The 21235-nt window shown below is 37.3% G+C and overlaps 2 protein-coding genes across 2 annotated transcripts in view; both read right to left on the bottom strand.

Annotated features, from left to right (window-relative positions):
- Snmp2 (Sensory neuron membrane protein 2) overlaps positions 1–21235 on the bottom strand; it is a 70610-nt gene that overhangs the window by 24158 nt on the left and 25217 nt on the right. Inside the window, exons 4-6 of the mRNA XM_076134500.1 lie at positions 18025–18285; positions 15932–16182; positions 10036–10217 (exon numbers count right to left, since the gene is read on the bottom strand). Of these exons, the coding sequence (XP_075990615.1) occupies positions 10036–10217; positions 15932–16182; positions 18025–18285 (694 nt within the window). The remainder of the gene's footprint in view (positions 1–10035; positions 10218–15931; positions 16183–18024; positions 18286–21235) is intronic.
- LOC142986178 (uncharacterized) lies at positions 1718–3898 on the bottom strand. Its single transcript, XM_076134499.1, has one exon. It carries the CDS (start codon positions 3817–3819, stop codon positions 2089–2091), a length of 1731 nt encoding a protein of 576 aa, XP_075990614.1. The 5' UTR covers positions 3820–3898; the 3' UTR covers positions 1718–2088.

Below are 21235 nucleotides of genomic sequence, written 5' to 3'. Positions count from 1 at the left end.
GTCAGCTCGAAATTAGGTACCTATTTTGTGTGCTTTACTTAATTAAATAACTTGTTTTGCAAAACTGAGATTTCGAATGTAAATTAATATGCGGTTTTCTGTTTGCTGTTTAATTACATCCTGTGGTCAAAAACAACGATTCGAGCGAGGTAGAGGTAATAAGAGAGAGTAATTAAAACACAATATGAGAGTGAATGTCCACGTGTACCGCAGGAGGAGAGCGCCAACTAAAACGCATCAGTGGTGGGATGCAATAAAAGGGTAGACATTGCCTCTCCATGCGAAACACGCATAGGAGCTCTAAGCGTTTTTTAAAACCGATTGCAAATAAATTTACATGCCGGTTTTGAACTACAGAACTATCCAGTAGCTGTGAGGCTAAATGAAGTTGGCTAAAAAGTAATATATGCAGGGCTATAAGTACGTATTACTCGTGTGTGGTACAAATATCGGCCAATCTGTATGATAATAGGATTGGTCAGGCGCTGCTCTACATTGTTTTAATTTTCAACGCGGGTGCCATAATCTCAGCAATATATTGGTGAAACAGTCATATGACATTTGTTAATTTCGTTAGGTAATTGATAGATTATCTGCATTATCCGTTATGTTGTCAACATCCATTAATTAGTTGCCAAAGGCATTCCGCTTCAAAATAGTATGTTGATGTTTGATGCACGATATTATCCTCGCTGAGACACTTTGGCAATGTGTTAACAAAGTATTTGAACCTCTGCTGTAATAATGCAGAGGTACTCGTAAGTTATGTAAGTCTCACGGCGCGCGTAATGTTCACAACATTCTCGCACATCGCTCGTACATCGCTTGTAGCCGCAGTACACTGTACAAACTACGCTTCAATACACATACTGCTCGCTATGTTCACGTTTGATCACGGTTTTCATCTTCTATTCCAATCTCGCCCGCATCCCCCATTCAGACTGTTAGTTAGTTCGTTGGATGAAAGATGTTTTTATTTACGTTGCCGATTGCGCTGTCAATCCGACATGAAAGTTCTTGCCAAACGACCATAGCCGTCCGATTGATTTTTGCATTTCAACACAAATGCTCGTATGTATGCATAGTTGTTTGTCTATTGGCACCTCCGCGCTCATCTTTTATTTGCCTATATCTATGTTTATTAATTTTATATCGCTGTGGTTCTTTGAACGTTGGGATACTACTAATAAAAACGATAAATCAACGTGAATGATGTTGTTTGTGACAGCCCTGGTGGAAGTCAGAACCGGTCCTTCCACACAGCGAACGTACGATCAACTCACTTTTCATGGATGTCACTTTATGAATATTAATTTACCCACCGGTTAATTTATTCTATATACAGCATCTTTAATCTTTTCGACATTAATTTTGGCTTATTTCATATGATATTATTATGTTTGTTATTATGTATCGATTATGTAAGGTGACTCTATTATATTATTGACGAGAGCGTTTGTGTGTGTATTTCGTGCAGCATCTGATATTGTTCATGAAATAAGTGTATTATCGAGTTTGTGTAGTTAAGATCAAACATTCGCACCTTCAGCTCAGTTCCGCAATACATGTTGTTGTTTTATATGTTAATTTAAAAAGAACATGCTTATGATGATGCTATGCATTATTTTTAGAAATTATAAAATTTATAAGCTGTCATTATACTAAATATCACGTATATTTTGTCAAGTATCTGCGCATTTGGAAATAAAACGCACGATAAATAATATTCAATTTTATTTCTTACAAGATACTAGATAAATGCTTTTAGCTTAATACTATAATACACGATGGCAAAAGTTCGCAACTTATTTACATAATATAACAGCAATCTCCGTCGCATTAGCGTAGTTAGTGTTGCAATCAACATGAGTTTACACAACTGACATTTAAATACAAAGCGGTGAGTTTTCCGCGCTGATAACATGTTGTCTCTTGGTTTATACTAGTTTATAACATCTTAACTATGAAGGAAATATAATAATAGTATAACTAACACAGCGAGCTAACTGATTAAATATCAGAAGTAATTATTCTATAAATTCGATTACATCATGGTTACACTCTTATGAATAAATATTCTTAAACGTATCAATATTGAGCATCATTTTGCCTTTTGATGTGATTCCTAACGGCGTCGCCAGCGTGATCGTGTTGTTTTTTAGTAGGTGCGCGATGAGTAGGGGCGGGCGTAGTGGTTCCACCGGAAAATATCTTGAGTCTGTACCTGCTTTCAGGAGCTGAATCGAAGCTGTACGCCGGTAGTTTCGGTGGCTTTGTTGGGTTCAAGTACAGGTCGAATATTGACTGTGTAGCTTTCGGCTTGCGTGTCGTTGTGGTATCGTTGAACGGACGTGCGGTTGTTGTACGGAAGGCAGAGAGCAATTTCGTTACGGCAGTAGTTGCAGTACGCGAGGTGAATGTGTACCATGAGATGTCCGTTTTCGGTTTTCTTGTGCTCGCTTGAGTGGTTTCAAAACGTTTCGTCGTCGAGGGTAGAGTGGTAGTGGTAGACAACGTGGTAGTCGTACCTGTAGCGTTTGGCGTCGAAGTGGTGAAGGTAGCCGCGGTCGGTTTCGGCGTGGGCCATCTTCTTGATAGTTTGGCAGTGGTCCACTTCGTCGTAGTGATCGTCGTTGCTTCTGTAGTGGTGTTGGGGGTCGTCACCGTTGCCCTAGTTTTAGTGCGTCCGTCACGAGCCGGGGGTGTGGCGTATGGTTTACGCGTCGTAAAGGTATAAGGTAATATAGTTGTGGGTGACACTGGTTTGATGGTAGTCGGTGTAACTGTGGTACTAGTTGTTATGGGCCGCCAGGTGATCGAGGTGGTGCTGGACGGTGGTGCGGGCGTGGTGGAAGTAGTCGTTGTTGTTCTAATTGTGGAAACAGACCTCGGTGCGTGCGTCGTTGTTGTTGTTGTAGTTGTAGCCGGCTGTTCTGTGCTCGTATGTGTCGTTGGAGGATAAGTGCTCGCTGCTTGAGTGTTTTTTATATGGTTACGGGTTATAGTTACATATTCTCTTTCGGTATTTGGTTTTTCAATGCTTTTGTTATCGAACAACTGTTTTTTCCTGAACTGATTAGTTTCGATTCTTCGCCAGGGCATCACAGGAGGAATGTACACTGCGGTCGTCGTCTGTGTCGTCGTGGTTATTGCCGTAGTGGAAGGTTCTGTGATTCTTTGTGAAGGCTTGTCAAAGTTAGGCAATTTAAGATCATCGATATTACTAATTTTATAATTATACCAATCGACTCTATCGTCAGCACGACCAAGAACCTTGCCGTAATTTCCTCTGAAGAGATTTGCAATCGCTAAGTATGGCGGCAGCAATTCTTCCACATTCTGTGTATTATTGTATTCACTTGGGAAATACCTCGGCTCCTGCGCGAAAACCCTGGATCTGCCACTGATGTTGCAATCCGCAAGGTATTTCTTGGTGTTATGTTTGCAGTGTTGAGGATACACCACCCACGCCAAAAATCCGTTGCCCTGTATCCGAGTATGCTCTTCATGCACCTGCAGGGCGCATCTCATGTCGTTAGAGATGTCATCGTCTCTCAGCGCGTCGCAGGACAGTCCACAAGCTTTTCCCGGTCCGCACCAGTACAATTCGCTGATCTGGAATATGCCATGGTCTCCACTGTAGTGGTTTCTCGCGTTGGTGTCGAAGCGCGACTCGTGGTAGGCGATGCACACCCATGTAGAGATATGGTCGTGGTTCACTCCGAAAGCCTTAAGATCGCGCGCCAATTGGCATCTATCGTAAATTCGAGCACTCGCGAGCGCAAGAAGCGCGCACGTCAACCACGCGACGCGATCCATCCTAACGTGCGTTTGACCGTCGGTCGCGGCACGCGCACTCTTTTTTACGTTCGCGTCGACCTCCCGCCGCGCGGACGCGCACCACTTATGTATGTCGCGCCCGTATTATTATAACTGTAATCTGAATCAATTTACAGATATCCTTGCACTGTAATAGAGAAAATGCCTATGTTTCTAATTGATAAGAAATGGATTTTCGGTAGAGACGATTTCGAGACGCGGAAAGTAAGTTGTAAGCAAGTTCACCTTGGTAGAGCACGTCATCGACACTTAACCAGCGGCGCTCAACTTAAACATGCACAGCGCAAAAATATTCATTTCATTCACGTATTGTTGGCGACGTCAAATACGTGTGCAACATGAAATAGTGGTCTTTTGTTTTGTATTTGAAAATAAACACGAAGTATCACGGTGTTCATATGACCGGTTTTAAAGATTTGCCAGATTAAAGGTCGAATGTGCAAATATTACTGAGATTAGGTATAAGAAATAAGAAAAAGTGTGCTATATTTATAATGATGAGTAAATTATGCGTAGCTCCAATTTGGGTGATCGCGATGTAGACATTATTGGTCGTAAATTAGATCATTAATATGTTTAGGTATAGAGGTTGCTGTTGAGGTAAGGTTGTGCGGCCCTGGCGAGTGCGGTGTGTGTAAACAGAAGGCAGAGGTTGATTTCCGTGGCGGGTCAACAGGTGAGACGATGGCCTCTGTTGCCTAATTTAAGCTTAAACTTTAAATAATCATAAATACTCTAACGTCACATCTACATAAGAAATAATAGCATCAATCAATCAATTGAGAGGACAATTTGTTATGAGATATTAATAACAGGTAATCAATTGAAATCCTTCAGTGGAAGTCACGCTTATCAATGTTTTTGTAAAGTACAACGGCACCACTGACACATAGTTAGATGTTACTGCAGAAAGGTCAAGGAACCGGTCAAGTGCGAGTTCGTCTTGTGCCCTGAGCGATCCGTAACATTAACATGACCATGTCTGATGAGTGTGTCATTTAATCACTATCAACCTTACCGTGCCTTTCCAGTAAAACTCGTTTATTTCATCAATTTTATGATTTCATTTTGGGACTGATTACTAGTATCGCAGATAGCGAGAAACGAGAGAGTTAAAAGTCCCTACTAGCCAATGGATACATCGTAGCCTAAAAAAACTATATCAATAAAAATTTTGATAAATGTAATACCGTTGCTCAGAAATACAATCTAGAATGTTTTTATTTATAAAGTAAAATATGGACGCTAGTCATATATTTGGTATTATTTTTCTAAAATGAAATATGTTTTTCTCGCGAAACATGCCCGTGATATTTGTAAAGGACATCGAGCTTATTAATTGATTTATGAAATAAGATATGTTTGTATAAGTGACGTCACATCAAGATCTAAATAGATATGCGTTATTAAGTCATCGGAAAAATATTTTGAGTTATTTTATTATTCAAATATAAAGTTTTGCTGCTGGTTTTACCTGTGTGGAAAGATGTTCCATGTAAAGGAGTATAAGAAAGTTTAGTATAAGAAGGTATACTATGTGTAGATTATACTTGTTAAGTCATCAATGTGAATTAATTAAAACATTGTAATTAGGTAGTTCAACGTGAAAGTATCTATACTTACTAATATTATAAAGCTGAAGAGTTTGTTTGTTTGACTGTTTGTTTGTTTGTTTGTTTGTTTGAACGCGCTAATCTCACGAACTACTGGTCCGATTTGAAAAATTCTTTCACTGTTAGATAGCCCATTTATCGAAGAAGGCTATAGGCTATATAACATCACGCTACGGTCATTAGGAGTGGAGCAGCAACGAAAAACGTTACAAAAACGGGGAAAATTTTGACCCATTCTCTTAGGTGACGCAAGCGAAGTTGCGCGGGTTAGCTAGTAAAAAATATAGAGGAACCCAAGCAAACTTTCTTTTTATGAAAAATAATTAGATGCTTTATACTGCATTTCTACAACGCTGATGTTGCATCGGGCGACATATGTGGGTAAATATCGGTTTATCTCAAAGGACTTTACGTATGAGTATACACGTAATTAGCACTCAAAAGCCCTAGTGTACTTAATTAATTACAGCTTTGAACAGACATACAATTTTTTTACTTTTTGTACCCGCATCTTCGTCTAGATTATCATGATTTTCCGACTTTTTCCTAAAATAAAGTATCCTTTGTTAGTCCAAAATAATGTTGTTTGTTAGGGAAAAGTGATTTTTTATCACACAGTACTTTTATAAACGCTCGCCCAAAAATAAAACGCTAGACCTAAAATATTACTTAAATAACATTGTGCAGAAAAGTTAGCTTTTTCAATCTTTTAAAGTTTATTCTTTGTATTGATACTGGCAACAAACGGAGCTTATTAGAGGTATGAATTTTTATGAAAGCGTCCGAGCAGTAACACGCAAGTAGCGTGAACTTTGACACCATTCCCGTCGCCTCCATTGCGCTCGATTCAACCTGATATTCTTTTATTATAGACAGCTTCGGGTAGAGAAAAATTCTACAAACAAACTTTTGAACTTACAAAATACTAACAGAAAATACAACAGGATTTAAATAAATGTTTCGGTACTACAAGTACCAAAAACAAATCGTTTTATAAATAAATCGTGTATAAGACTGAAGCACTCCGGCCTCCGCTGCGCCAATTAGTTCGGTAGCCAGAAATTTTAACTAGCCAGCAATTTTACTATCATATTGCTTTAACCCACGGCAACAAACTATCTCGTCATTATCCGACTAACCGCAAACATTTTTTTAATGACTGCATCTCGGATCGCAATAATTAAATTCACAATTATTCAGTATATTCAACGCTCGGCCGTAAGTCCCGTGCATACGAGCGATACGTGAAAACAATTAATTGAACAATAGCTGAAAACCTCACAAAATGAAGTCTGGATATCACATATTATTCCAAATCGCTGCATTTAAGTGATACGTAATAATTATCATAATGAATATTCCATGTTTCAACGACACAAAGCGTGAAACTATTACTTTGTATTCATATTATATTGCTGATACGGGATCTAATCGAGCTATTGCATTTCCGTGTAACCATTTATTTGACAGATTCGTAGAATTAAGCCTATGGGCCTCTTCCAAACGATTATCAGCGAATGGCCTAAATATGATCACTGAAATATGTCATACGGGTATTATCAATTCGGATGAATTCCATTTTAGAATTACTACTGCTACTAGCCTTGTATCGAATGGACGAACAATGTAGTGGAGAACATGATATTTATGTTTGAATAAACATTTTGAACGTGTGTGACGTGAGGTGGGCGCTTTGTAATATTTTATCATGTTTCAAAATTGTTTCAACTATTTGTAATATTGAGTGAAAGGTTCGGTGCAAGTCTGGTATTTGTTTCAATATCGTTCGCTTCGGCTGCAAGACGTCGGTTCGTGAAATTGTTCGTAATATTAATAATTCCTGTACAATGATACATTCTTAGGACATAAGACCAGATTAAACCTCAACTACCGAAGAGAACTAATATCGAAATACAAACGCAGTTTAGATCAGTAATTAAGTACAGTCTGACTATTGAGGTCGATAAGCCGCCTCTCGGCTCTTTAGCATGAATTTAATTAAAACTAAAGGCGAACAAGAGATCTATTTCCGATCATGAAAATTAAGTGTGCTTCAAAGCCTAGCAATAAATCATGGGTTACGAAAGGCTTAAGAATATCCTCCAAAGTAAAAAGAAATCTTCGCTATAGTTATTACAGGAACAAAAACTTAAGTATAAAAAAAGAATACAAAAAGTACTCAAGTTTGCTAAAACACTGCGTGTACAAGGCTCAAAAATTACATAATATAAAATTTATTACAGATTCTAAAAATAAATGTATGGCCTCGTGGTCCGTAATTAAAAATTTTGAAAATAAACGTGCCCATTCAGATTATATTTGTAAAATCGACTACGATGGCCAAACTTTAACAGACCCTACTCAAATTGCTACTGCATTCAATAAATTTTTTGTTACCCCAACTTCTAGCACTACAATACCTTTTAGTCCATTACAAAATAACTACGACTGTTTAATTGAACGAAACAATTCAACTTTATTCTTAGAACCTACTAGCCCTAGAGAAGTCTATAATATCTTAAAGTCGCTTAAAAATACAAATTCCACGGGTTATGATAACATCCCGACGATGATTCTAAAAGAAAGTGCTATCTTCCTATCTGATATACTGGCTTATTTAATCAATTTCTCATTCGAAGAAGGTTGTTTTCCTGATTGTTTGAAAATTTCTGTAATCAAACCCATTTTCAAGAAAGGGGACAAATCAGATATAAGTAACTATCGCCCCATAGCCCTTATTCCTATTATAGCCAAAATCTTTGAAAAAATTATGCAGCATCGGTTAATACAGTTCCTAAATAAATATAATATTCTTAACCAACAGCAGAATGGCTTTCAAAAAGGAAAATCGACAACGCTAGCAGTTTTTAATTTGGTTAATAAAATACTCCAAAACTTAGATAAAAATATACGCACGTCAGTGGTTTTCTTTGATTTAAGTAAAGCGTTCGATGTTGTACCACATAGCAAGCTACTTTCGAAATGTGATAAATATGGGATCAGAGGTATTGCAAATAAATGGCTTGAAAGTTATTTAACTGGTAGAACGCAGTTTGTAGATATCCTCAGTGTTAATAAATGTATGCAAGAAATCCACATTAAATCGAATTCTGTGCAAAACCAACTCGGTGTCCCCCAAGGAAGCATACTAGGTCCACTGCTTTTCTTAATATTTATAAATGATCTGCCTGAAGTCACTCATCATGATTGCACACTCTTTGCCGACGATATAGCAGTAGTAATATCAGACTCTAAGGTAAGCAACTACAATGATGATATAAACAGTTGCATAACTCAAATTGTCTCATGGTTGGATTACAATGAACTCAAAGTTAATATTAATAAAACAAGATTTATGCAATTTTATAATAGATATCCAAACAATAATGATCTTAGAATTAGATATAAAGACGAAAATATCCATGAGTCACAAGATGTTTCCTTTTTAGGTATAATTCTAGATAGCCAGTGCCGTTGGTCTTTACACGTAAAAAAAGTTTGTAGTAAAATAAATAGATTTGCTTATGCACTCTGGCGGTTGACAAAAGTGGCTAACCAAAATACAGCTATTCAAGCTTATCATGGATATGTAGCATCGATAATCAGATATGGCATCCTTTTGTGGGGTAACTCTGCTGAGGCCCATAAAGTTTTTATAGCACAGAAACAATGCATCCGTGCTTTAGCCGGTGTTCCACCACTAACTTCTTGTAGGCTATTATTTCCAAAACTAAAACTATTGACGTTACCATCTATCTACATCCTGGAATGTTGTTATTTTGTAAAAACCCATCCTTACCTTTTTCAAAAATGGAGTGATCATTGTAATTTTAATACCAGGCATCCAGATAGATTACTTGCGCCTAGTATGCGAACTGAATTGTATCGTCGAAATTGTTACTCAATGGCTATAAAGATGTATAATAAATTACCAAAGGATATTATAAATCTACCAAGCAAAGTATTTAAGGCTCGGCTCTGGTCGTGGCTTGTAACCAAAGCTTTTTACTCTGTTAATGATTACTTACAAGAAAAAATTATTATTAACTGTTTACCTGCTGTTTCAATGTAAGTTGTTATAATTCTGTAACTGATATAAATTTACTATTATTGTTATTTTTTATTTTTTTATTAATATGTGTGTAATTATAATGGAAAATAAGAGTAAGACAGTACTGGATTAAATTATACTACTTGTTATATTAAGTTTCTGTTTAACTAAAGTTTTGCATGCTGTCTACAGCCAAACATATGAGACTATCCATTGTAACACCTTTTGTACTATGTTTGATGCAAATAAAGATTATTATTATTATTATTATATTAATCCTCAGCTTTCTTGAAATATTGTTGCGATTGAAGTCGAAATTGACGTTGCATTTCCACGACAATTATTAGATCCATTTTTCGCAACAATTTATCCGCATAGCAACTAATCATCGAAAGATTTTCATACAACATAATATATCATAATAAAAACATATCAAATATTGGTAACGGTACGAACAGAAATAGAGTGAGGAAAACAACAAAGGGGATCAGACAATACGTTTACACGATGTAATCTGTAGAGAGGACTTACCGACACACGTGTAAAGTTCCATAGCGCCTTTGAGGAGGCAGCCGTCTTCTCTATTGACGCCAGTGGTAACGTTGAGGCAGAAACATCCCTCGTCATTGTCCAGCAGCCACTCGTCGGCTGTGAACCTCGCCGTCGGGATGCCCTGATACTCGGCTTCCGCCTCGTATCGAAGCTCCACTGACCTGAAATCAAATACAATTCTTGAAACTCGTTCAGAATTTGTAATACAGGTCAGCGAGTATCCCAATCTATGTCGTGTGCCGCTACTGTTGAAAAGATTTCCAAGTAAAACTGAACGGAATCAAGGCTGTGGTCAAAGATCACGTATACTGTCATGCGAAGAAAAATATACTTTAAAATCTATCCGAGATTATATTATCCTTGTGAATTTTATATGAACGCTAGGATATCTAAGTTTGTAAAGTTTTTTTTTTGCAAATTGTAGAATGTTTGTAGGTGTCCGCAATTGACATAAATATCTTCTACCTCTAAGTTCAATCCGTTGCTATAATCTATATAATTAACCAATAAAAAAGATAGCTAATTTATTCAGCACTCTCAATAGACAAAAAAGCAAGTAGCTGTATCAAAGAAATTTGTTCAAACAGATGCACTTCCACAAACACCGATAATGATTTGAATAACCTCCAGCTAATCTGGGTTAACAAGGGGTAGTTCTATTGTGCGCGCTTGCAATTTTCTTTATATCTATTTACTATTTCTTCATTTCTGCATTGAGCACTAGCGGAAATATTAATTGCGACTTTTTTCTGTTTTATACTATTTCATCATGTAAAAATAAAATTATACTTATACAAAAATGAATCATAGCATTGTATGTACGCGCATGACTTTTGAACAATAAAAAAGTTAATATGGGATCGATGGGATCAAAATTCCCACGGGAGTGGAATCAGACGGGAAAATATTGTACTATACCCGGACGAAATCGGGCCAGCTAGTTAAGTATATAATCTCTTTGCTAATAATTCAGACTAGAGAATTAATCTAGACAATGCAAAATAGAAAACAAACACACAAAGGTAATTTCTTCTAAGAGCGAAATAGAAATAAGTTTGTTGTTTATGAATATAAAAATGTCTCTCTTTTATATCCCACGGATTCCCACGTAACTCCCTGCGTACCGCAAGAAGATCGTTTATTTAAAAATATATTTTAACTTACCTAACGACGTAATTAAAGGAAGGTTTTACTCCTACCGGGACCGTATTCAACGATTTGGGTGAAATTAATTAATTTCTTCAATATACCTACTTATTAATTCAGAGAAAATATTGGGACATTTTGCGAGAAATATTTTTATGATTGTTAGGAATATCTGACATAAACAATACTGCTGGTACTACTAAAAAGAGATTTAAATATAATTTCTATTTGACTTTTAGTATTTCAATTCCTATTGTAGACAAACTGGATATCTCTCACGATAGACAACCGACGTATACGTGAACCTTTGTTATGAATTTCAACCACGAGTCTTAGAATAATAGGCGTAGAATTAGATACTACTGTGTTCCAAAACATCTATCGGTAAGTGCATCCCATAGCTAACGTGGGGAATTTAATTAGATTCAGTCGCATCAACGGGATCAGTAATAACAAGCTCTAGCACTGCACCCGGACAAAGGCTTTTATTAATTAAGCACGATTGCACGGTACAATGCACGCGGCCATCGTTATTGATAATTGTCCTACCTGTAGTTACATGTGTATCACTCAATACGTGCATTGTCAAAGGACTATTGTGTAACAGATACCATTGTCCAAATCGTTGATCAGCAATTCAAAGGTCCAATTCCATCTACTTGACTTGAGAGACTAAACTCCTAGAAACTGCAACGATTTAAAGCTGTAGTTCAATGTTAAGCATTTATTTATTGGCATCTCATTTCAGCTACGAATAGATCGATTGTTACGTAAAAAAATATCCGGGAGAGTACGTTTATTTTATGACTACAATTTAAATATTTGTTTAGTCTGTCTGGAACTTAGTGGTACATGTAGAGAGCATCAACCCTCGGTACATAAATGCAGTTAGGGGAAACGAACAAGCACTTTTGAGATTTAAGGTAGTACGCAGCCATTACTTGTAGGCATTACAAAAGCCTGTTGTGCTCCGCATACGATGCCAGTTAAGCTTTTCGAGTCGTTCTTCACATGTCTTAACATGTAACAACTTCTCCTAACGTCAGGGTTTATTCGCTCGAGTATGATAGTGCAACGTTGACGTGGTTCAGTAATTATATATTAAGTAGCGCAACTCAAAGAAGAAATAAGGATGTAGTAATGTACTTCTAATATGATGCACTCTAAGATATGAAATATTTTAGTCCATAGCATCAAATCGTCGAACGTTTTTCAAGTGCATGAATAGGGAGGTGGGTGCTTTTGTAGAGCTTTTTCCAAGTGAAATATTTATGATCCGATACTCCGCCGGAACAAAACAAAAAACGCGTGTGAGAGGCAATGAATGCGTCGTCAAAGGGTGTATTGTAAATTTCGTATGCATTTCACAGGTGTTGGTGTTTCCATGAGGCTTCGATATGAGTTTTTGTGTCCACCGCCGGCACCAATATGCTTTGTTACATGTAACTATTGTTAGACTATTATTTTTCCATCGCTGAACTCTCCAGCGATTTTGTCCTGACAGGTTTTCGAATAGAAATTCAATCTAACTTTGGCAATCAAAATATTTATGAATGGGTATAGTATCGGGAGATATTGTACCAACAAAGTCGGTGCTATACTAATTTGCCTGCATTTGACAAGACGGGGTCGAGTGATGAATACTTAGAAATACTGCATTTTCTATTTCTGTATTTCTACGGGGAGATTTAATTACTGTCGTGAATTTAACGAGGTCGTCATTAGTAACATTTAAAAGTTATTCACGAGCATAAATGAGCTGCAGTCTTAGTTACCTATAAATTATTATTCAGTATATACCACAAAATATTCTTGTGCAGAAAACCGATACGCCTTCAGAGCTTCCGTTCTCAAAGAGCAGCTAACATCCAACTATAAAGAGAATACCTACAATAAAATTCTTCAAATGTTCTGCCGTTTAACTTGTGCTGGAATTGAAAAACTTTAATACGAGTAAAACAATCCGGTGAATATTAACTTAGCGTGTCGGTCAAATCTTAGCCGGGCGGTGAAGCTCCGAGATCACTTTTATGTACTGCTGAGATTCAGTTCCAGATCTTCTTCGATTTGTTTTTTCCTATTATTTTTAGACGATGGCGAAGCGTCGGGTTTCTCGTGCACACTTCTGCCTAAACCTTCGGTAGAACAGGAGTGGTATTATGTATGTGTTAGAAAAATAAAATGTTCAAGTTGTTTTGGTACTAATTTATAACAATCATCAAATTATTATTTTTTTGATAACGAGCTACTTGTGTTGAAGATACTTGTGTTGAAAATATTGAAATATTTTCCCGTGGTACAATATTCTTTTCATGATATTATAGCTAAGCACTGCGTGGGTATATTCAAGTAGTTCAAAGGAAATGTATTTTATTTGATTTTCCACACTTCTCGGGAATATTCTCAAAATTGTCTAGCAAAACATATTGTTAAGTTTCTACTTACAACCTCTTCACTTGGTTAAGTCGTTGTACAAGGAATCCAAGTGTTCATTGTTGATGGCTTCATGCTAAATTCTGTGTACTTGTCTATGTTATTGTATTAAGTCTTGATTTCTTTTTATTGATGTATATATTGAATCTTACAGAAATATATAAGTACATTACAGAAAAATCTTTGTTTTCTAATACGATGGAGTTAGGTTTCAATAAAACGTGTAGCCGCTGATTTATTAGTATTTACACGGAGCAATTGCTGTCTACCCGCAACTAGCGAACGCTGGCAATTTAAAATTAGTTCAGTGGCCTGAATTTTTCAGAAATTCGAACTTCCCTGGATACTACCAACAATAGGTATCTTTTAACAGATAGAGTACAGTGGCTTCGTTACGATATAATTTATGGGCAGCGTAGTGGGAAGCACAATGTCGATTCTTCGCAGTGACAATCGAGATGAACCGTTTTTCATATTTGCATACACATACCAATGTACTCACAGTGTGCAGGTTTTTTGTCTCAGTTGCTCATTTTATATTGATTTTGTAGATGTGTCATGTGAGTATGAATAAAGCTTTTAGTTCATACTGCATTTTAAATAATGCTCAAATGTCAAACATCAGAATTCCGAGAGACCTTTAATTCTTCTGTATTTTCAATTCGGGTGTCTGTCCCGTTACTTGGTTTGACTCATAGGTAGGTCTAGAGTTGTACAAATAAAACCAGATTTGCTTTCACAGCTCGTCTTCAAGAAATCTTAAGTATAAGACTGGCAGTTAAATTGATTTCAGGACAAGGTTGCGGTCGTGTAGTTGAAGTATTTCTAAATAAGATGTTAGGTTAAATAGTAATCAAAAACGCAAAGAACGTGTACTTGTAAATTCTAAAATACGAAATAATATAGGTATATGTTCTCCTTGTTATCATTTAGTACTAGCCCTTCTACAGTCAATTATAACACCCAACTATTAATTGGCTAGAAGTGGAGGCAAATATCTACACAAAGTTATTCTAAAATAAACTTAGTATCGAAATAGCGCTAGTTCCCGTTAAGTTAGAGTCAGTTGACATCGGCTATCTGTATCACTATAACTTTAAATCTGGACTCGTCGTACTTCTGAATCAGAAGTTGTTGTTGGGAAGAGATTAAAAATACCGACCGACACATCGAATACAGCTTTGTTCTATTACGCGCAGTATTTTTGTTTAATGGAGTTCGTGTGAAACTGGGCCTTAGTTAAGTTATTCATTTAGGTTTAATCCTAACGACTGATCCAGAGTGAATTAGTATGACACGGGCTGCAAATGTGTTTCCACTGTAGCTGTTAAAGGATAACCAGAGTGCAGCGCTGAATGAGGGTAATGAAGTTACTTGTGATGCAGGGTAGCCCGAAGGTGCGACCGTGCAAAGTGCGAAATGACATAAAAAACTTCGACACCGCGTCACTGATGCTCGCAGTCTGATTTTCCGACCCATTTTCTGTGTAAATTGAATAAAGTTGCCATCAGTTTCAGATAATTTCTTGATGGAAAACCCGGCGGTGTTTGCAAAAATAAAATGTGTAAAGTAAGTATCTACTGTAAACCTACATAGTAACTAGTATGAAAATTTGATGTTAATTTCTTTTTTCACGTTATCAGATTACAGATAGAATTTTCGGAGCACAAGATCTAATTTAATTTATCGTACCATATCTTTTAGGACAAACTACGACAACTTACGAAACCTTTACATGTGTGTCAAGAAACCTAGAAAAGTAATCGTAGCACAGAGGCTAAGGTGGTCGCCCACCACGAGGAACTCGGTCTACGAATATTTATTTTGTACCCGAATGGACTTACTGAGCGCTGAATATGAATGCTTGTAATAATCCCCTCAGCACGAGCTATTTTAGTACATAAGTTGTCTTTTTTTATATAGAACAAAGAACACTTTGCTCGCACTTAATAATATTGCGTTAAAATTTAATAAAAAGGTAGAAAAAAATATTTTTTCATAAAGTTCATCTAAAATCTGCAACTCGCATAATACCTAACAAAGGCTACTAAAGGCGATTAATCTGTTGTTATTGTTGTTTTATAATAATATTTTTAAACGCAGTGATTCTACCTAGGGGGGAAAAGGGGCGTTAGGCTTTACAATCCCCCTACGGCGGCCATATTTAAATACGATTTATTTGTTGCGAATATTATTTATACAATATATTGGAGTGGCGCAGATTTCTAGGAAAGGGGTGTTAGGCTTTACCCCCTGCGGGACGCCATATTTATAATATGTTAAATCAATAGGTTACCTGCATATGTCGGTGTTTATTGCGTCCAAGTGATCTTCCCTATCGATGAACGGTGCGAATATACCCGCGTCAGTTCCGTTGATCATGTTGCACGCACTCACTTGTTCCACCTCTTCCTCCTCCTGTTGGATCATCTCATTGGTCCAGAAGTCGAAGTAAGTGGCGTTGTCGAAGCGGATGATGCGGCCCAGGTCAGCGGGCTCGTTTATACCACGGAATACTTCGTACAACTTGCTCGGCTTGTCTTGTTTCTAAAGAATAAGATTAACATTTTAAAGGAAAGCAAAATAAAATCCCTATTTTTGTTTTGTTGTCGGACAAAGACGTTAAAACAGTTTTTTTAGATATTGGTAAATCTATCATTTACGACTCTTGCGGCAGCACCTCGTGGAGGCACATAATAAACGCTGTTTAAACTGTTGAATTAGATTTACAATAAAAATAAGTTTTTGTGTTACTGATATTTCAATAAAGAGGTACCAGAGAGATGTAGAGGTCGATGGACAACAGAAACAAAGTACTACGTCAAATTCTACCTAGTTTGAGCTGACATTTACAACAGAAAAATAACACATGACCTGGCGTTAAAATATAACAATAGCAACAAGTGAGCCGGTGTTCAAAGGAGTCGACACGCTCCACATTACGCACACATGGATGTTACGTACGATAATGTAGGTCGGAGTCTCCAAAAGGACTTTTGAGTGCGAGTACCGTTGCATTCTTGATACTGGGTCAGCAGGTGTCACTGCATGGAGGATCCACCTCCATATTCAACTTACTTTACGTTTTTATTCCGACCTGCCCACCTACATACCTACTCTCCCCCATTCAGTTCTTCACATTCAAATGAAAGCAGCCTTGTACATTCCAATCACACACATGAATCTCCCCGCATGGCTCGACATTCAGTTTGTATCAAAGAGTGTGCTTTAGCTCCGCGCTCCTCATTACATTACCTGCACAATTTTCCATTTTCTTCAATAATATCTAACCGTCCTTGCTTCGAATGCATTCTATTTCCTTTACAAATAAAGGTGGAACCCGTTCAAGTCGAACGAAATGTGTGCTTGTAAATATCCAAAAGGTAGTTGGAAGCAAGTATTGCTAGAATTTAATTGGATTGAAAGGTCGTACGACATACTGCAGTCGTTACATTGGTGCTGGGAGCTCGAGAGTTACCGCGACAACCATTTTTCTTGAAGTACGTGTAGAGGTGGCTCCAAGAAGTAACGAGTATTTATTCAATTTGGGATTTATTGAAGTAAAAGCCAACGTGTCGTTCTAGCGATTTCGAGTGTAGGGGGCACCATGTGATGTGAGGGGCACTGCCCACCTCCTCTTAGTTACCTATCAAATCTAGGTTCGAAGATATGTACCTTTGATTACGGAATATTGTAGTATGTGCGTCCCGTTCATTTTGTCGACAGTACATCAGGATAGTTGGGCGGGGCGGCCGCGGCCGTGGGGATGGGGAGGGTGGCACGGCTCTCGGCTCTCGGCCTGCTCCAGGAATTAAGATCGATATAGGTAGTTGGTGCCATGAAGTAGGTTTCCAGATGTGTGTTAAAAATAACATTACGGCAATCTAGCGTCGCCAAGAAACGATCACGGTCAAGGCAAACGTGCAACCAACTACTTAAAAGATTTTATTCATTTAGTTGTTTTTCATGTATTTTTTCTGTAATTTGTGCTCATTCATTTTTTTGCCCGAATTTTATTTATTTATAGCCGAGACAACTCTCTACACGTGTACTGTACAGCGACAACGAATATAATAGGTACGATACAGCTCTTAGCTACAAGAGTACTGCGTAGAATGCCGAGGTAGCTAGGACAGGTCATAATGTGTCCATTATACAGTGTCCCTGTGGTAAAGGGATTATCCATCGCTAATGGGTATCGAGTAACGTAAACACACTATCTGCATTGTTATGAACATAATGGTGCAAGGGCAAGTTGGAGTGCACCGACGTCGTCTTAGACCTGCCAGATGTAGTTACATTAGACTGCCTATACCATGATACAATGACAATTATAAGCTAACTTATAGGTTAATGCATGATTAGTAATTAGTAAAAACATATACTTACATAATCTAAGACTGAGAAAAGCAGGGACCCGTCCGGTTGTTCTTCCAAATTTTGTGCGTTTGCGCCGATATCTCTGATAATATTGCACGCGACACCGGCAAGGAGACCAGCGTTTCTACAAATCGGCACGCCGTTGAACAACAAGTCTTGTACTCGATATGTTGCAATCGGAGAATTGTTCTGACCGAATATACCATTCATCGCCAAGTTCAGGAGAGACGCCAGGTTCGGGTAGAAAGTCTCCGCTACCTGAATGATTGCCTGCAAAATAAACACTTTGTATTATTCTACAAGTAACAAGTTGAAAAAAACCCCTTTGAGCTGCAACATTCCTACATTTACGTTTTAATTTAAAAGTACATTTAACATCTGTTTAGTTTGCAGAAATACTTCATAATATTCTTCTTGTAAAAAAGCTTTGCAAGCAACGCAGCGCTCAGTGTCCGCATAGCTTTGACTGCAAGTATATTAATGTGTACCTCTCTAGCAAAATTACACAGCGCAAGAATTGGAACGACAACATATTAAATAATTCAAAATTAATTTTAAAATTACAGCAGAAAAATCTTTTTACGGAAATTTAATTTAAGGTTTGAAGCGCTATGTTATGCTACGCTGTTTTACTAGTATAAGAAATCGTGTACAGTGTACAATGTTGCACAAATGGAGCCATTTGTATCATTACGCCTTGAGAATCGTCTACAATTCAAGTTAAGTTTAGCTACAATTGAAAACAATTCGTCCCCCTCCGCGTTGAAGGTCAGAATCAATCTACAGAAGCTTTTTACGTAACTGACCACGTACATTGTAAAACGATCGTAATGGGGAGGATTAAGATGGCCTTCGCTCGCCTGTGGAGGTTTCTCGATTATTTTCCTTTAACGTTAGAGTTCACATTTGCATGGAAGCATTAACACCTAGAGCCACACAACGTGAGTTTGCAATTGAGACGAGAGGTCCGGTCCATCGCCAGTGGTGCATATAAGTGCAGGTTAAAGTGATTGATTGGCCGGCTGACTACTCTAAGTATCAAGATTACCCATTTCCTGCGTCACTGCGAAATCAATGATTAAATTACGCGACAACGATCACACTGTATTGTTTACAGGATGCAAGGAATGTTCCGCTGCGAAACTGCGAGGGGGTACGTAACAATCTGTACGTACTGCGTCGTAGATGCCGCTTACATGCAATACAAATAGAAACTATTGCTGGGGAATATAAGACATTTTTAATGGAACTATTTCTGTTTCCCTCTTTACTGGATGCGCTTGTTTGTAGCAAGTATTAGACGTTTCCAGAAGTAAAGTCTTATTGAATCTAAGACGTATAAACAGCTTACACAATATCCGTTCGCATCAGGAGAGCAAACCCATTAGTGTGTGAGTGTAGAGCGGCGTGTTTTGTAGGAAATCTGTTGAAAATCCCGCTGAAAGTCGTGTTCCTCCGCACGGATACCGGTTCACAATACATTTAACGGTTTTATAAGACACGTGTACATGAATAGGTCGCGACGAGTATTAACTTTATTGATTATTGCTTTGAGAAGCATGTTTTTGATCTTATTTTTACGTTGAATTTCACATAATTATAAGAAATAATCGGGATCGTAGTTGCGAAGTGATACAGGTATAAAATGTCTTGTCGTTTAGTAGCTACTTTGTGAATTGCAATCTTGTTTTTGAACACATTAAGTTTAGTGCGTCAGTACTAAAAAAACGCAGAGATAGTATAAGTAGTATAAAATAGCCATTAAGAAATGTTGATAATCGGAAATATTTGGATTAAAGTGATAAGATGTGATAAGTTGGCCACGTGCCTGAGGCCCAGAGGACATCAACAAGTGGGGGGAGGTGTTCCCCACTAACCCTGGCCGCAGTTTAACGACGACGTTTATTTACGACAGATAATTGCAGCTATTTAATAGAAAATTTCCACAGAATGTAGGCGTTATCAGCAACAACCTGTCTATTGGAAAACGATGTCTATTTTCTATTTATAAATTAGAACTCCCGTTGCGAAGTACACAAAACGTGTAATTTGCGAAGACTTATTATTAATTGATAAAAGCAAATAGTGCTATGAGATAGGTTTTATTTAACTAATAAAGAAATCATTCATAAAAATAATTACTAAGTAGGTATTTGTGTTAACTCTTTTTTAAAAATTAAAATAAATTTAACCCATTAATGTCCCACTCGAGTAGATCCTTGCCCAGCGCAAGGATGAAGAGAAGAAGGGGTTAGACCTTGAGTCCACCATGCTGCCCAAGTGCGGGTTGGGGACTTACTCTTTCTCTTTTATTAACAAGTTAATAATTGTGGTACTGCAATGGAATCGAACCCGCAATATCAAAGCGTGCACCGACATATAACCGATAACTTCACTGACGACGTGTTAAGCACAGTAGTTAAGATGGTCACCATCTCTTTACCACGAGACACCGAAATCATAGATCAGATTCCCAAAGCGTAACAAGTAATCTGACACAAAAATAGTCTGACCATCACCAGGCTGTATCTCGTGAACCATGATAGTTAGACAGTTGAAATTTTAACCGCCTTTTACTTTACTACTTTTACAGTTTTTTTGTTGCCGCTATAACAACAAATACCAAAAAACCATTAAAATAAATATTTAAAGTTGCTCACGTGCAAGAAACATGTAACGGTAACCATTTTTTTTATTGAGTTTATATTTAGGAAATTCATCGATGAAACGCAATAATAAATAAATACGCGCGTCAAAAAGCCTCCTCCGTTATTCGTCAGTTAAAACACGAACATAATGAATTGATAAATGTAATCTTAGCGTAGCAACCATATTACCCACTGTTAATCTCTATCTTAGATAATAACGGTTTTACAAGTTATAAAACTAATCAATTGCATTGAGTTACTACGAGACTATTTGCAGTGTACATAATATTTTCGGCTTTAAGTATATTATTTTTGAAGGAAAATATCGTGATGAAATTGCATGTAAAATATTTTTAGAATCGTTCATATAAAGTACAGTCAGCTCCATGAGTCGCTTTACACCTTCCTATTTTCGAACCTCTTTATTACCAAATGTTAATAAATACATGAACAAATTCAGGCAGAATTAGTTGGAATTTATCATTTCGATCACCGTCAGATGTTTTCTCGGTGGAATAATATGCAATATTACAAATATAGGGTATCGAAAGATTGAATTTGTTCAGCGACTT

Source organism: Anticarsia gemmatalis, chromosome Z (assembly GCF_050436995.1).
Source record: "Anticarsia gemmatalis isolate Benzon Research Colony breed Stoneville strain chromosome Z, ilAntGemm2 primary, whole genome shotgun sequence".
NCBI lineage: Eukaryota > Metazoa > Arthropoda > Insecta > Lepidoptera > Erebidae > Anticarsia > Anticarsia gemmatalis.
Note: the sequence above shows the minus strand (reverse complement) of the source record. Positions and strands in the feature narration are given on the sequence as shown.

What these genes read in the sequence shown, in the direction of transcription:
- LOC142986178 (XM_076134499.1), bottom strand. Translation starts at nt 3,819, where the DNA reads ATGGATCGCGTCGCGTGGTTGACGTGCGCGCTTCTTGCGCTCGCGAGT.